The 17855-nt window shown below is 42.0% G+C and overlaps 1 protein-coding gene across 1 annotated transcript; it reads left to right on the plus strand.

Moving 5' to 3' along the window:
• The first annotated feature begins 5118 nt into the window (after positions 1-5118).
• Positions 5119-16371, plus strand: LOC143480388 (uncharacterized). The gene is given in 3 exon segments (XM_076978055.1): positions 5119-5299; positions 11696-11747; positions 12339-16371. A coding segment is annotated over 1 exon segment (2373 nt). The 5' UTR covers positions 5119-5299; positions 11696-11747; positions 12339-12404; the 3' UTR covers positions 14778-16371.
• Positions 16372-17855: the final 1484 nt, after the last annotated feature.

Below are 17855 nucleotides of genomic sequence, written 5' to 3' on the forward strand. Positions count from 1 at the left end.
TGGGAAAAAAATAGTATCATGATTTTTTTCATAAAATCACGATTTTGATTTTTTATCACGATCTTCCATCCAAAAAAAATTGGGGCTACAAAGCTTTCTTTTTAAGCAGATTTAAATGAATGATATTGCAATTTTCCATGTGCAAACATTGTAAACACAAAATGTAAACAACACACGTGACACTGTGTCACGTAGGGCTACGCCCCCCTCTCCTAGCTGTCACTCCGGTTTCCCTGTTCCTCGTGTCTGTTGTTCCCTGCTCCTTGAGCCTGCCTTGTTGTGTGTTTCTATGGTTTCCCCACATCTGCCACGCCCATGTCGTTATTGTCTTCATCTGTTTCCATAGTTGCCAGGTTTGCGGTTTCACGCCAAATTGGGCTTGTTTGAAAATCCAGCCGCGGGTAAAAATTCTGGGGTCGCGGGGTGCGGTTCTTTGGGCTACTTTTGAGTTGGGCCACCACGGGGGTTACAAGTCAACACAAAGAATCGATTGCGATATAATACTTAATTTGTCTCCATTTTAAACACTCGCCACCCCCCATCCCCCCGTCAACGACTTTGGGCTTTGGGCTAGTTTAGGCTGCTGAAGGGTGGGTTTTACACTGACTTTTGCAGGATATTTTTGTAGGACCTGGCAACCCTGCCTGTTTCTAGTGTAGTTCAATGTATTTATAGTCCCCGTGTCTCCCATGTCGGTATCGGTTATTTTGTGCTACTTATCTGTTTATTCTCTTGCCTCGTTCGTGCTCTAGTGTATTTAACTATTTCTGTTTCGTCTTAAGTGCCGTTCAGCCTAGTTTTGTTTCCCCTGCCTTGTTTTGTTCTTTGTGCCACCATGCCCGTTTATATTTCATGTTCGGACTGCCTACCTGTTATGACCCCTGCCCGGTATTACGACTCTGTCCATTCATTAAATATCGCTCTCCTCAGCGTTTGTGTCCGCCTCCCTGCTCTGCGTCACGCAGTTCCTTACACTGTTAAAGCGCACTATTGCACTAAATATTTCCCAGCACTTTAAACTTAAAGTTAAATATTTATACATATAGTCGAAATGATTCGATATAATTCGCTTTTTATTCACATTATTTAATGGTTGTTTATTTTCAAAACGCCCAATCTTAACGTCTTCACGTTCTCTCATGTTTCGTCCTGGATTTACAAGAGGCTCGTATGTTAACGTAAAGAGAACTGTTCAGTCAGACAGCTATTTGTTGTGAAACGAAGTAGTTACAATTTCAACCATTTTCAAGTACTTTAGCCTAAATTCCAGCACTTTTCAAACCTGAAACACAAAGCAACTTTAAACTTCATCAAGTAAATGTTCCTTCCCCTGTTTTTGAGGGATGTTTCTTTATACTACCACATATCGTTCACGCGAGGTGTGGCGGAGTCGCGCGCTATGGTCAATTGTGAGGCGGCTGCCCGCATTGTTTCACTTTCGGCATATTACTTGGGATGTCTATGTCTCAAGTGATTGAATAAATTTGTTGTACTGGCATCGGACGTTTTCACGTGTTCTTTGCACACTTTACATATCGCTGTAGTTTGGTTTTGGTCAGTGGAAGAAAATCCGAATCAATTTCAGATTACAGAGGTGGATTTCCTCTTCTTTACCAGCTCCTCGGTTTGGCTTTCAGCCGTCGTTGTCCACGCAGTTTTTAGTTTTTACAAACACAACATGGAGGCGTGGAAGATGCACAGTTCACTGTGATTGGTCTGTCCTACGCCCTATGTCTGACGCATCGGGGGGAACCAGCATAAAAAAGTCATTGCGCTAATTGGCAAAGGCGATCTATACGATTTCTCTAATTTGGTAGATCGCCTGCGATTCTCCACTCGTTATCGCCATTCACGATTTTATATCGTCATATCGTGCACCCCTACTGTGGCCCTTCCTGTAGAGAGTTTTGGGGTTTTTACCCCACTCCAGTTTATTGTCTATGTACACTCCCATGTATTTGTAGTCCTCGACAGTGTCCACAGTGATCCCACTGATGGACACAGGGGTAGATAGTCTGTAATCCAGGACACGAAGGGGGTGTCTACTTGCATCACCATCAGCTTCTCACCCAGAAGAGCAGGCCGGATTAAATGCACTGCAGAAGTTAAAAAACTTGTTTCTGGTGAGCGTAGACTCGGTGGAGCAGATAGATGATGGCGTCCTCAACTCCCAGGCGGGGCATGTAGGAAAACTGGAGGGGGGGTCTAGGAGTGGTTGAACTATGGGACGGAGCTGATCCAGGATGAGCCTCTCCACGGTCTTCATGATGTGGGACGTCAGTGCCACCGGTCTGTAGTCCTTGATGTCACTAGGGCGCTGCATCTTCAGAAAAGGAACAATGCAGGACGTCTTCCACAACACAGGGACGCGCTGGAGACTCAGGCTCATGTTGAAGACATACTGCAGGACTCCACACAGCTGGGTGACGCAGGCTTTAAGCACCCTGGGGGGGGGGGGGGGACATGCCATCGGGCTCTGCAGCCTTATTTGTGTGGAGTCTATTGAGCTGCCTCCTCACCTAGTCAGCAGAGAGGGACACTGTGGGGATGGTTTGTGGTGGAGAGGTGGAGGTGTGAGCTGGGATATCACTGGGGGGGGGTGCAGGAAACAGACAGCGGTGGAGTCAGGATGAGGGAGGACAGAGCCTGTAGTGTCAAACCTGTTAAAGAACTGGTTTAGTTCATTGGCCCTGTCTTCACTGCCCTCCAATACTCTGTTGTCATTGGACCTGAAACTGGTGATGGTCCTCATTCCACTCCAAACCTCCCTCATGTTGTTCTGCTGGAGTTCACACTCCAGATTCTCCTGTAATTGTCTTGTGATTGTGGTCTTTATCTCCCCTGGATCGTTCTCATCTCCTCTTTGTCTCCAGCTCTGAATGCCCTCTTCTTGTCGTTAAGGACGGACTTAATGTCCTTTGTTACCCATGGTTTGTTGTTTGGGTAACACTTTACAGTCCTGGTTGGGACAATGGAGTCCACCCAGAAGTTAATGTAGTCCGTTATGCACTCACTAAGCCCCTTGATGTCCTCTCCGTGCGGCTCAAAGAGTGCTGGCCAGTCTGTAGTCTTGAAGCAATCATGCAGTACCTCATGAGTCTCCTCTGATCATCTCCTCACTGTCCGCGTGGTCACAGGTTGGCTCTTAACAATAGGCACATACATCAAAGCAGATTAAAATTTAGAAATTAGAAACATTTAGAAATTGCAATTAATCAAATACATAGTTCTAGTAGTAACAAGTAACTATTCCACAATATGTGAACATTTCAGAAATGCTGTGTCCCATGTATTGTGCAAGCTGCATATGCCATTTCGACTACCATCATTACCCAACGTTGTAAAAATACAATAAAGACATAACAAGCTGAAAATATAAGTTGTTGCATTCAACAATAAATTTGTAATTACATGTTCTAGTCTAACAATTGCTAAATAAAAGAATTTTACATACTTCAGTGATAAGATATTCACTTCAGTGAAAGAGGAAGTTCATCACACAGATGACCATTAATGTTGGCCATTTTTAATCACACACACACAGACACACTTTTTCCTACCAGTTAAACTTAAAACAGCTTTTTGGTCAACTCTTGTCGGTCAACCATGTTGTTTATGCTGCTTAAAACAGCATTAGAACTTGAACATGTGCGTAAATTCTGAACCTGATGACCGGCTCAATAACAAGGGCTGTTTTACAAACGCATCTTAGCAGAAAGATGTTTCATAAAGCATCATTGAAGACACATACATGTACATTTAACACCTCTCATGTATCTTAGCAGAAAGATGTTTCATAAAGCATCACATTGAAGACACATACATGTATATTTACCACCTCTCATGTTATTCTTGCAAACGCGTGTAATGGACAGTATGCGTGTAATAGACAGTAATTCGCAGCAGTAAAAAACCATTTTGACTAAAATCACCAATTTATTATCTAAATTTCCACCTTAAATGGTCCCACCATATTCATGAAGCTGTGAATAAGAAAGCTAGAGTTGACTTCACCTTACCATTATTGCATTAAATTCAAACTATAAACAGACATGTTTCGACATCCAGAGTTCTGACTATGAGATATCACTGGTGCTTTGACAAGACAGGGCCAAATTAACAACCCAAAAGAATCTTTAGATGCTCGTCATTGGAGGCCTGTGGCATTTCTGGACAGAAGATGCCACAGTTGTCAGTAGCACTGGACACGCTAAGTACCACAATTATGTGTCACCTGCCACAAGGTGCCATTTATAGGTGGCACAGAGGCCACTTTATGCTGCCACATGCCAAACAGGGACCAAATCATTACAGGACACTTGGCAGAAAGACACAGTTCCCAGTGACCTCAGAGATGTTTTATGATTGACCAGATGCAAGTTCGATTAGCCCTGTCCCACAACACTCACAATGCAGTCTGACAGTCAGAGCAGACCAGCACAGCTCCACGTCCACGCTGCAAATGAACTGCGCATGCCCAAACCCGCCGCTGATTGACCCCGCCCCGTATTTACAGAGCCGGATGTAAATATAAATGCGTCTTCAGTGTAATACAAAATAAATCACTGAATTTAACTCACACAGTCTCAGTCAGTCACTCACCTCGCAGTGTGCTCCTCTTTGTGAAAAGATAAACATCAAGTCCGGATAAAGGAGGAGGGTTGAACGTAGAATAGCAGTTACGGTAACGGCTACTCTTATGCTAACATTTAACATCACGGCAAAAAACTGATTTATGTCATTTACGTAAAAATAATTTATACAAGGCATTAAGGTCATTAAGTTATTTTGAGAAGTGACTGCCTATTTCAACGGCAACGGAAGTTTTTTCAAAGTTCATTTGCAGTTCTAACATATTTAGGGTATTTTTTACTCATTTTTCTCTCCCACAACGTTATTATTTTACAGCTTCAGAAACAAATATGCAAAGTTATGCAAATTAGGCGATGACGCCATTTAGCGACTTTTAGGACAGCCAATAGCGACTTTCCTTACTGAGGAGTCGGCAACGCTGCTCTTACAGACGGAGAAGAGACTTCGATGAATCCACGTACGCGGCTGTCGTTGCGTGCGGGAGAGTTAAAAAGATTGAGTATTAATCTTTTTACACGAGTATTGCTCAAAATCAATAGCAGCGTTGGTATCGATATTTGGATCGATCCGCCCACCTCTACCTACCATCACCATCGGACATTACAGACCACAGGTTTCCTTATTCTCAATATCAGCATCGGGCGTTTAGTGGAGTTGCGCCTATTGTCGTGTTGGTGTTTGGAAGTGTTGGACTACTGGTTGACCTGTAAGTACTTAACTTAGTAATACGTACCACTAACACCTTTTAACCACATCTTAACCACACTATTTTGTTCGTTCCGTTACCTCACGGTTGAATCTCGTGTCTTGACTAAGTTGGTGGAAAATTCAATGTGTTAAAGTGTTTTTATAATGGATGTTGTAGCGCTAACTAACCCAGCCAGATAACGTAGCTACTTATTTGATACTATACGAATATAATTCTGTTTGGTTCTTTTGTTTGGTAGCTCAGTGGTTCTTGTTACAAAGATAAAAGCTTATATGCTATATATTGTACGGTTTTATTACAGTAGATTTAATGTGCGATTTAATTGATTTTATGCTGTTATATTGGATGTATTGTAATGTTACATACATTTGATTTAGTTTGGTTATTCATTGAAGTATTTTTACGTTTAGGTGAAATCATATAGATAGATATATACGGGTGTACTTTTCCTAAGCACAATAACAACATTTGGGAGAAGCTTTGACGCCCCCTCAGGAACTCCTTTAGAAAATGTTCAAGTATGTCTCGCTGCAGCCTGCAGGAAGGCGGAGTTGGACATCCAACCCCACCCACAACCAACTCCACCCTCTAATGCGCTCTCGTGCGCCAACCCACTACTTCTTCATTCGAGAATAACTGTGGCACTTGAAAATATGCATAATAACTCACAAGTGTTCAAGAGACACGTCGTTGCGCTTAATTTACACATACCTCGTTTACTTTGTGTATTGTTCCACGTATGTTATTCATTATTTTTATTTATTGGGTGGCGAACGTAAAATGTTGACGGGGGGGATGTAAAATGGACACAAGTATTATATCGCGATCGATCGATTGCCGGTGGTTGGCGCCAGAGCGAACTAGTAACTCATTGAATCATATATGTGGATCAGAGGTAAATAAACTGGATTTTTTTGGCGTGAGTAATCGGATGTGTGGCGTGAAAGCGTGTGAAGACGGTCAAATGCGTGTGTCTCACGCTCAATGCGTGACAGTTGGCAACTCTGCTACTATAAGTACACAATTAAAATGGTAATGTTTACTGTTTACTGATAATGTTGGTGATAGAGAAGGGGTATGTTGGTAATGTTGGTAATGGAGAAGGGGTGTAATCAGGGCTTAATTTGAGCCGGATCCTGCCGGAACAGGATCGGGGAACTCTTTCATTTTGAAGGGTGCGTTCCGGGAACTGTCTGCCTCGATCCGGTAAATTTCAAGCCTACTAATTATAAGTTATGAAGAAATCTGTCTGCGTTGAACCAATTAATTGAACAAATAATTCTATAAAAGACATTTTTAAACACAAGATCCACATTCCTAAATCACATAAGAGCTCTCCCTTTTAGCGATGCCTTTCCGTGTCTCCCCTATAAAGCTAGTTATACTTTCGTGAGTGACCGTAGCGCGCGACTCCGCACACCTCGCGCGCGTCACATTCTGTGCAGTGTTCTCCGAAACGATATGTGGTAGCAGGGCCGGCCCTTCCATTAGACGATATAGGCAAATGCTAGGGGCGCCGGCTGTCCAGGGGGGCGCTCGCGTGCATGTGTTTTTTTTTTTTTTTTTTTTTAATGAACAATTAATAAATGTCAAAACAAGCAAAGTCCACATAATCATAATTTCATTGTTTAATAATATTAGTCAAATTAATAATTCTTATAATAACAACACACGACACCTATCACCCGCGCGCCAACCCGCCCTCCCCCGCGCGCTCTGCGCACCTCGTTACTGTTTCTCTGTACACCGCAGAGTGAGTGACATCTCACTGTAAAGACCTCAAAAAGGCAGAAAAACAGGTAATATAATGGTAATATGTGGTGAATTAACACTATACCATTGGCGAAGCGTCAGGGACTTCAACGCCTTCTCTGAAGGTTAATTGATCTTTAAAAGGATGCTTTATCTATTATATGTAATATATGTTAATAACGCTTCACCAATAATTAGTATTTTTCCTATAAATCGGCTTTCAAATCCACTTTTCGTACTTGTGCTTGAAAAAAACCTCAGCGGTGAAATAAAAAATCAACCAATCAGAATATTTCACACCGTTGTTTCTAGGTAAAAGAGAGAAAGGCCCTTTTACTTGGAGAGCTTTTATTATAGATTGGCAGTTTTATCAACCAATCATATTATCGAATTAGAATCGTGGGGGCGTGCTCCAATGATCTCTCATTTTTATTTGAAACAAATCCAAAATGTTGCCAATCTGTAGCTGTTGTGTTTTTCTTTGAAACCAGCTCGCTTGACTCACAACTAACACTCAATCGTCATTGTGGCTTTTTCCCCTCTGTATGATCTTAGTGAAAACCGCCACTGTCATCATACTGCCCAATCCTAGTAGGTGCTATGATTAGCTTAGCTTAAAATAAATATATACTACTCCTCTGTTCATTGCGGATGCACTTTTGAAATAATAATGTTGCAGTAGGCAAATTGCCCTGATTTGCACTGGTGGTAGTTGTTGTTTTTAATTTATTTTTTTAATTTATTATTAATATTTAAAAGTTGTTCTCTGCACTACGTTATGTAAAATAGTTTAAAAATATTTTTTGTGCAACACCTTTATATTTATTGCTTGTTATATGGTAATATTTAAGTCATTTGCTTTTTATTTGTTTCTTTAATAGTGACACAATCAACCCGATGATTGATGATACAGGGGGCACCAACCAAAATCTCGCCTAGGGCACCACATTGGTCAGGGCCGGCTCTGCGTGGTAGTATAAAGAAACACCCCTCAAAAACAGGGGAAGGAACATTTACCTGACCAATTTAATGTTGCATTGTGTTTCAGATTTGAAAAGTGCTGGAATTTAGGCTAAAGTACTGGAAAATGCACTTAAAATGCACTTCTGCACTTAAAACACTTATAAAACACACGTAAATAATTTAAAAGTAATTTATATATATACGAATTGACTTGTTATTTTGACATTTGTGCGTCTAAGCATTGGGTTTTGTGTGCGATTCGGTGACATTGTTGGCCTCAGTGACCCTGTGTCTCATGCCGCTGTTTGCGTTCCGGCATCGTTTGATTTACAAATTAAGCACTGGGTGTAATAGTAATGGCGCATTTCCACTAGGGCCTGCTTGGCGCGATACGGGTCGATTCGCAACGGAACGGTACGGTTACGTTGTGTTTCCATTACAATGGTGAACCACCCCAATGTGGGTGGTGTCGCTGTTGGCGCGCGGGTTGTAGTGTCGTGACATCATTTGTATGCGACCACAACACCGGTGGATGCCCCTTAACACATAGCATTATTGTATCTTATTTATCTTTATCTTCATTATTGTATGTGGTTGCTCTAATTATTGATAATTTGGTATTACTCAAACAGGCTGAACACACCCTGCATAAAAAAGCATCAGTCATACAATCAAATGAAATCAAACTTTATTATGAAATATAGATATTTAAAGTACAACATATGTAAATAATATAGTTATAGTTAAAAAAAGTGCAAAAAGCAAATATATACGTATAGCTTTATATGAAATAAATATTTATAGTACTACAAGCAACATTTTGTGTGCTTTTACTGGCGTCTGTCTCGCATGGTGTTCACAAGTTCGCCAAGCACCCCAAGGAAGGCCCGGTTGAAGGAAATATTTTCGGCCAACTCCGCTCGCCTCGTCAGTGGAAGGGGAATCTTGAACGTAAAAAATAACAAATATTAAACACAAGCATTCCCGTGAAAGCAACATCAATATAGCGTAACTGCACAAAATGTGTAGCACGTCATCGCTGCTCATGCTGTGTTTATGGCTACAGCTAACTAGCAACTAGCAAGGCTAAGAGCTAGCTATTGTACAGTAGTGACTGTGGTGGTAACATTAACTACAAACACAGCTCTAAATTCCTGCGTTTACAATAGATGCGTTCATATTACGTTCATATTACATCTTTTACGAGCCTAGTAGTAAAACTGTGAAATCACAATACACTCACCATTCTCCGTGGCCTCCAGCACCGACATTGTCCAGCACGTTTTCTCTTCCGTTACTGGCTGGCCGGTGACCGTATATGGCATCCATTTGCTGGAACCATTTCCAGTCTTTGCGGTTTTGCTCCGCTGCGTCCGTTATGGTCCTTCACTGCCCGGTAATCGCGTTAAGCTTTTTTAGCTTGGACCGACCGGCACTGCTGAACGGACCGCTGGTAGCCATGAGTGGTGTTGAGATTTACATTTTAATCCCTTCATATATTGTTTACATTACAGTATTGATCAAGCAGCTTATCATAATCCATATATAATTTGACCAGTCTTAAAGTATTAATCAAACTTCTAATATTAATCACTTTGTTTTGCTTACAGTATATTATTAATCAAATAGCTAATTATCAAGTGTGTCTGAGAAAAGGCCTGTATGCTCTGTCCCATATTCCAAGTGCCTGTCGTTTTCTAAAAGAACAGGATGCTTAAGAAGAAGAATAAGAATGTATTTCAGTTGGACAGGACCAGGAAGCGAAGACCTCGCTCCAACTCCTAGAGAGGAAACATCTGTATGTTAAACGTATAAAATGTACGTGCATCTCCTATGTATGGAGTCACTAGCACATCTGTGAAAATCATAATTGGTATAAAGTCTTTGTAAGATTTAGGAAAAAATAAGATGAGCTCAGCGGATTGTCAAAATCTTAGACAATCAGCTTTTGTCTAAAAGATTGATTTAGGTAAATTCCACCAGAGAGGGGGGCACATCTAGAATAGTATAAAATAAGGGCAGAGGCAGGTTGGGCTCAGAGCTACACACTGGGTGACACGGATAGGCCTAGGCTGTCATTGTCTGTGTGCTCTCAGAGATCTCTTTATTAATTTCTTGTTTGTATTAGCTTTAATAAATAATTAAAAGACACAAGACTGGTGACGTTCTTTTTTGCATCAAACGGACGCGCTGCGCTAGGAGAAGAGGAGAGAAAGCGCAACAGTGGCCATTAGCGCGGAAACCTCGCTAAAAACCTTCTAGTTTCTAATTTCTAGTGGCCCCGTCCAGTTCGCCCTGGATTTTTTGATCGCTGATTATTAACAGAAAGGTTTGTACCTCGGCGTTTGACCAGGGAACAGACTTCGCTCCTTGGGTTTTAAAAATGGCTGAGGAGTCCATAGCATAGCGGAGGAGTCGCTCTCTTGACGCAACCTGTGACGACACTCCCTGGCCAATCAGTGTCATGCTGTTCCTCCACGTCACAGAACTGTACCGCTTCGGAACGGTTAGAACCTCGAGCGAGTCGGTACGAAAATAGTACCCAAAGGGGCCGGCTAACTGGGGCCTGGTACTAATGGAAACACTCACAAACCGTCACGAATCGAACCGTACCGCGCCAAGCAGGCCCTAGTGGAAATGCGCCATAATGTTGGTGTTTAGTGTACTCAAGCAGCCCAGCCCACTTTCGCAAATGGCGACACACCTGAGCAACTCTAGTGATATGGCAGTGTTGTAGAGACCAAGAGTGGCAGGATGAACACTATTCTGACTAATGGCTAAGCACATTATGATGTTGCCACCACGCACCCCAGGGACACTGACGATGGCTCAGTGTCTTATCATGTGCCTTTCCCTGTGCCTTGTTTTAGTAAAGTTGTAAAGGAACTTTACAACCACTGCTGCTACATTAATATTTATTTTATTGCTGTACCTTTGGGTAAGAGAGTAATGTAATTTCAATCATTTGTATGTCCTGTACATATTCAGAACTGACAATTAAACAATTCAAGAAAAATCTAAAAAGATTGTTCTAAGACTGTGGGATAATAAAGAAAAACATACATTTTGGTCAATAACATGTGAGTTTTTCTTGGCATCTGTTAAATTAATTAAAATCTGGAAGTTCTGTTTACTGGGAGCAAAAACAGTCCGAGTTTCGAACGTAACATGGGCGTGGCTTCGGACTTGAGAAAAGGGTGGAGTTGGATGTGGGCGGGGTTGGATGTCCAACTCCGCCTTCCTGCAGGCTGCAGCGAGAGGCTTCTCAAAATGTTTACTGTGTATTGTCTCCCCACCCCGCATTGAAATGTAATTTACTCCCTTCTGATTATTTTCCCATTGTTAATCGGTTTCTCTATTTGTAATTGCACGATTATCTCTAAAGGAAACTAGTCTTGTCACCCTGCAAGATCCTTAGTCTTTTTCAAATTTTATATTTCACCAGAAGATGGCAGTAGATCTCGCCTATACTGTAGATCTCAAACAGCTTTTACAGATACGCTGTAAAAATGACATGCCATTTAATAAGAAATGGCACGGAGATCTATGTTGAGAAACATTGAACAAAGTAGATGTTTGATCTACACCATGTGTGCATGTTTTAATTTTTGTGTCATTTTAATAAATGTGAAGTGGAAATTTAACATTATTTTATTCTAATCATTTTCTGCCCAACAGAAATGTTGAAGAAGTTGTCTTAACAGTGAGAGATTTGAGATCTTCTGAAGAGGTGAGTTATATTTTAAACCTGTGACTGATACATTTCTCAGTATAATCCAGATAAATTAACACAGTATCTTCCAATCTCATTACACACACAGGCTGGGTTATACATCCTTTAACACAGTATCTCCCAATCTCATTATACACACACAGGCTGAGTTATATGATATGTTGGTGCTGCCTATAGATTAATTATCTGATTCACAATAATTTAAAAGATCAAATCACACTGCTGGAACTCTTAAGGAGCTTCAACAGACCAAAGCAGCTCTGCAGCACCATGAGAGAGAAAGGAAGGAAAAGAACAACTTTGAAAATAAAGTTGATGAATCCTACAAAATAAAAGTCCCTATAGACTGGCACATAGAGTGGCACTGAACCAAGCAGAGAGAGACACATATCACAACATAGACAAATGTTTTCATTTTAGTGAAGTAAGGAAGCCTAGCACTGTCTCCTGATGGTCTTTAGAATGAATGTTTTTAGCATTATGCAGAGCCCAAATGCTTCCTTGTCATGATTGTTTCATCTTCATCTCGCAATGAATTTCCAATGTCTTTTTTCTCTAGGAATTATTGCTATCCACTTTCCTCAACAGGTAAACGTTACCTACATAAACACATTTATCTGTGAGGAGTATGTCAGACTGCTGAAATCAGTAAACATGGAAAAGGAGAAAAGCTACAACTGCTTAGAGTGTGGAAAGAGTTTTACTCAACAAAGTAGTCTTCAACGACACCAGCGCATTCACACAGGAGAGAAGCCATATCACTGCTCAGAGTGTGGGAAGAGTTTTACTACACTGAGTAATCTTCAACTGCACCAGCGCATTCACACAGGAGAGAAGCCATATCACTGCTCAGAGTGTGGGAAGAGTTTTAGTAGACAGAGTTCTCTCAACGAACACCAGCGCATTCACACAGGAGAGAAGCCATATCACTGCTCAGAGTGTGGGAAGAGTTTTACTGAACAGAGTTCTCTCAACAAACACCAGCGCATTCACTCAGGAGAGAAGCCATATCACTGCTTAGAGTGTGGGAAGAGTTTTACTCAACAGAGTAGTCTTCAACTGCACCAGCGCATTCACACAGGAGAGAAGCCATATCACTGCTCAGAGTGTGGGAAGAGTTTTATTAAACGGAGTCATCTCAACATACACCAGCGCATTCACACAGGAGAGAAGCCATATCACTGCTCAGAGTGTGGGAAGAGTTTTACTGAACAGAGTTCTCTCAACAAACACCAGCGCATTCACACAGGAGAGAAGCCATATCACTGCTCAGAGTGTGGGAAGAGTTTTACTCAACAGAGTTCTCTCAACAAACACCAGCACATTCACACAGGAGAGAAGCCATATCACTGCTCAGAGTGTGGGAAGAGTTTTACTCAACAGAATTCTCTCAACAAACACCAGCGCATTCACACAGGAGAGAAGCCATATCACTGCTCAGAGTGTGGGAAGAGTTTTATTAATCGGAGTCATCTCAACATACACCAGCGCATTCACACAGGAGATAAGCCATATCACTGCTCAGAGTGTGGGAAGAGTTTTACTACACAGGGAAATCTTCAAATGCACCAGCGCATTCACACAGGAGAGAAGCCATATCACTGCTCAGAGTGTGGGAAGAGTTTTACTCAACAGAGTAGTCTCAAAACACACCAGCGCATTCACACAGGAGAGAAGCCATATCACTGCTCAGAGTGTGCGAAGAGTTTTACTACACTGAGTCATCTTCAACAACACCAGCGCATTCACACAGGAGAGAAGCCATATCACTGCTCAGAGTGTGGGAAGAGTTTTACTGAACAGAGTTCTCTCAACATACACCAGCGCATTCACTCAGGAGAGAAGCCATATCACTGCTCAGAGTGTGCGAAGAGTTTTACTACACTGAGTCATCTTCAACAACACCAGCGCATTCACACAGGAGAGAAGCTATATCACTGCTCAGAGTGTGGAAAGAGTTTTACTCAACAGTATAGTCTCAAAACACACCAGCGCATTCACACAGGAGAGAAGCCATATCACTGCTCAGAGTGTGGGAAGAGTTTTAGTAGACAGAGTTCTCTCAAAGAACACCAACACATTCACACAGGAGAGAAGCCATATCACTGCTCAGAGTGTGGGAAGAATTTTAGTAGACAGAGTTCTCTCAACGAACACCAACACATTCACACAGGAGAGAAGCCATATCACTGTTCAGAGTGTGGGAAGAGTTTTATTAATCAGAGACATCTCAACATACACCAGCACATTCACACAGGAGAGAAGCCATATCACTGCTCAGAGTGTGGGAAGAGTTTTACTCAACAGAGTAGTCTCAAAACACACCAGCGCATTCACACAGGAGAGAAGCCATATCACTGCTCAGAGTGTGGGAAGAGTTTTAGTAGACAGAGTTCTCTCAAAGAACACCAACACATTCACACAGGAGAGAAGCCATATCACTGCTCAGAGTGTGGGAAGAATTTTAGTAGACAGAGTTCTCTCAACGAACACCAACACATTCACACAGGAGAGAAGCCATATCACTGTTCAGAGTGTGGGAAGAGTTTTATTAATCAGAGACATCTCAACATACACCAGCACATTCACACAGGAGAGAAGCCATATCACTGCTCAGAGTGTGCGAAGAGTTTTACTCAACAAAATAGTCTCAAAATACACCAGCGCATTCACACAGGAGAGAAGCCATAGCACTGCTCACAGTGTGAAAAGAGTTTTACTACACAGAGTAGTCTTCAACTACACCAGCGCATTCACACAGGAGAGAAGCCATATCACTGCTCACAGTGTGAAAAGAGTTTTACTACACAGAGTAGTCTTCAACTGCACCAGCGCATTCACACAGGAGAGAAGCCATATCACTGCTCAGAGTGTGGGAAGAGTTTTACTACACTGAGTAATCTTCAACAGCACCAGCGCATTCACACAGGAATGAAGCCATATCACTGCTCAGAGTGTGGGAAGAGTTTTAATAATCAGAGAAATCTCCAGCAACATCAGCACAATCACACAGGAATGAAGCCATAGCACTGCTCAGTGTTGGGAAGTCAGATGCTTCTAGCTACAGTTCTAGCTAACTGTACATTTTCTGTATTGCACTAATACTGCCCTGTATTTGTACAGAATGAAGCATGTTGGACAGACTACATGTGATCTACAGTAAACAGTAGTGAGAGACTCTGAGCACAGACGTTTGAACATTTCCTCATCAGTCATGAATGATTTTAGTATACTTGTATTCATTCTCCATGGCCAGCAGGCTAACTGGAGTATTCACATGCATCAGTGTCCCTGCTTGGTTAAGAATGATGACAGTTTGTTGGTGTAAATGTGGATCGGTACATAAGAGATAGTAGTTGGTAATTGAACATGACAAACGTTACCGGATAACAATACAGAGGTGAATACTGTATATGAAAAACCATATGTGCAAATATGCTCTGTACCCCCCAGTACCTCTGGGGATTCTAGGGGTGCCACCAGGGGCACATGAGCCAGAACAGGTCCTATTGAGCACTGTATTGCTGTAGACACTTGTTAGCAGGTCAGGGCTGCATTGTACAACCACAGACACTCGTCAGCTCGAAGAGGGTAGCTCAATCGTTTCACCATCCTTAACCTGTTTAATCAAGTCCTCAGACAAGATACGCGTTGGAAGATAACCGTAATCCTCTTCCTGATAATGTCTCACCTCGTAAGACTCCCTCACTGTCCTTTAATGGTGGATTATTCTGTGACGTGGCAGTGTTGCGCAATCAGGAAGCAGACACAGTCTCTGGGGGGATTATTTTTTTAACAAATGGGTTTTACTTTGAACATTCGGGGTTGCACACAAATTGACAGTAGACACACGAACAGCACGAGCACAATGAGATTAGGTCAACGCACAATATACGGGCTGAAACAAGACCCAAATGAAGATGGGACGAGCCACAGCCGAGACGGATGAACACACACACACACATTGGACCACACCCAAGAATGTACACATATGGACTTTTTTGTTGCTGTTTTATTATATAAAGTTAATGTTTATTATGCAAAGTTATGGTCTGGTGACTGTGAGGAATGTGTAACATTGAACGACGATGTCTATAAGTGGGGCAGTGGCTTGATTGAGTGCAGGTGTTGTGCATCAGTATGTAGGTGAGTAAAACCGAAGGACTGTCGTGTTTGGGGAATGTCGTGGAGTGGGAGTCTACCCACAGGATCTTGGGGCTTTTAAGTTCTTTTATGATCTTTTATGTTGAATGTTAATTTGTTAGAGATCATTATGAGCCTTGAGTAATCCCAAATGATTCCATAATGAGACTGGAATAAGCTATGATATGTTCTCTCTTCTCTCTGTGATAAATAAAAGCATTTGAAAAACAAATTCTGAAAACTATAATATTAAGTTCTGAAGTATATTATCAGAAAACCCAGCTGATCATGCATCTAGGGGACTTCGCTCATCAGAGATTCTGTCATCTAACTGGCTATCAGGTCCGAAGTTCTTGTGGAGACAAGAAGTTCAAGCTGAACCTTTTCCATCAGATCTCTTGGTTGGCGACCCAGAGGTGAAGGTAGTTCAACTATTTCTATCAAGCACACGTGAGCGAATAGACATGCTTGAACGCTTGTCTAGATTTTCGTCCTGGGCAACACTCCTTAAGGTAGTGGCAAGAATTAAAAGACTGTGCTCTGGGCCAAAATGTTTCATGGAGGTTGTGACTGTAAAGGAACGTGAGAGTGCAGCCAAAGTGCTGATAAGCCTTGTTCAACAGCAGTCCTTTAGCCAAGAAATAAGGATGCTTGAAATGAGACGACGTCTTCCAAGCTCCAGTCCACTCTTCTGTCTCGATCCAATTTTGAGTGATGGCTTACTCCGCGTTGGTGGAAGATTGAAACATGCAGCTCTCAGTGAAGCATTTAGTCATCCGGTCATTTTACCCAGTGATGGTCACATCACTCAGCTCATTTTACTTCATTATCATTCTCAAGTGTGCCATCAGGGCAGAAGTCAAACTCAAATGGAACTTAGGGCAAATGGGTTTTGGATCCTTAGTTGCAGTAAGTTGGTTGCCAAGCTCATACACAAGTGTGTACAGTGCCGGAGATTGAGGCGTCCTGTGGAAGAGCAACGCATGGCTGAGCTCCCTAAAGAGCGTGTTGAGAGATCGGCTCCTTTCACAAACTGTGGAATGGATTGCTTTGGACCATTTCTTACTAAAAGATACCGTAAGGAGTACAAGATATATGGTTTGATATTTACTTGCCTTTACTCCCGAGCTGTGCATATAGAAATGCTAGAAGATCTATCTACAGATTCATTTATTAATGCTCTCCGGTGTTTCATCAGTTTAAGAGGAGCTGTGAGTTGGCTGTATTGTGATCAAGGGAGGAATTTCGTAGGAGCCAAGAATGAATTAAGAGAAGCTCTTAAACAATGTGATCACAAGGCCTTGGAAATTTTTCTTGCTGAAAGGCAGTGTGAATTTGTATTCAATGGTCCATCAGCAAGTCATGCTGGTGGTGTTTGGGAGCGTCAAATCCGTACTATTCGAAACGTCCTAAATGCTACCTTGGCTCAAGGTGTAGGCAGGCTTGATGATGCCTCTCTTAGAACACTCCTTTATGAGGCCATGGCCATTGTCAACAGCCGCCCATTGACTTTGGATGGAATAAATGACCCCAGTTCTCTTGAACCATTAACACCTAATCATCTAATTCTTATGAAATCAAAGCTTGCACTTCCGCCTCCTGGGAAATTCGTGAAAGAGGACATATATGGTACAAGGAGATGGCGTAGGATTCAATATTTGATTGAACAATTCTGGAGCCGATGGAAGAGGGAGTACTTGTCCAATATCTCGACACAGCAGAAGTGGCTTGTCCCCCGGCGAAACCTTAGGGTAAATGATGTGGTCATTATCAAGGAAGAAATTCTTCAGAAAAGTAAGTGGCAGTTGGGACGAGTGGTGGAAACAACAGTGGATGGTGATAGTTTGGTTCGAAGAGTTAAATTACAAGTAGGGGAACAGAGATCATCTAAACACAATTTTCCATCTAAATTCTTAATCATAGAAAGACCAATACAAAAGTTAGTTCTGCTACTTGAGAGTG

This window comes from Brachyhypopomus gauderio, chromosome 17 (genome assembly GCF_052324685.1).
Source record: "Brachyhypopomus gauderio isolate BG-103 chromosome 17, BGAUD_0.2, whole genome shotgun sequence".
Classification (NCBI taxonomy): Eukaryota; Metazoa; Chordata; class Actinopteri; order Gymnotiformes; family Hypopomidae; genus Brachyhypopomus; species Brachyhypopomus gauderio.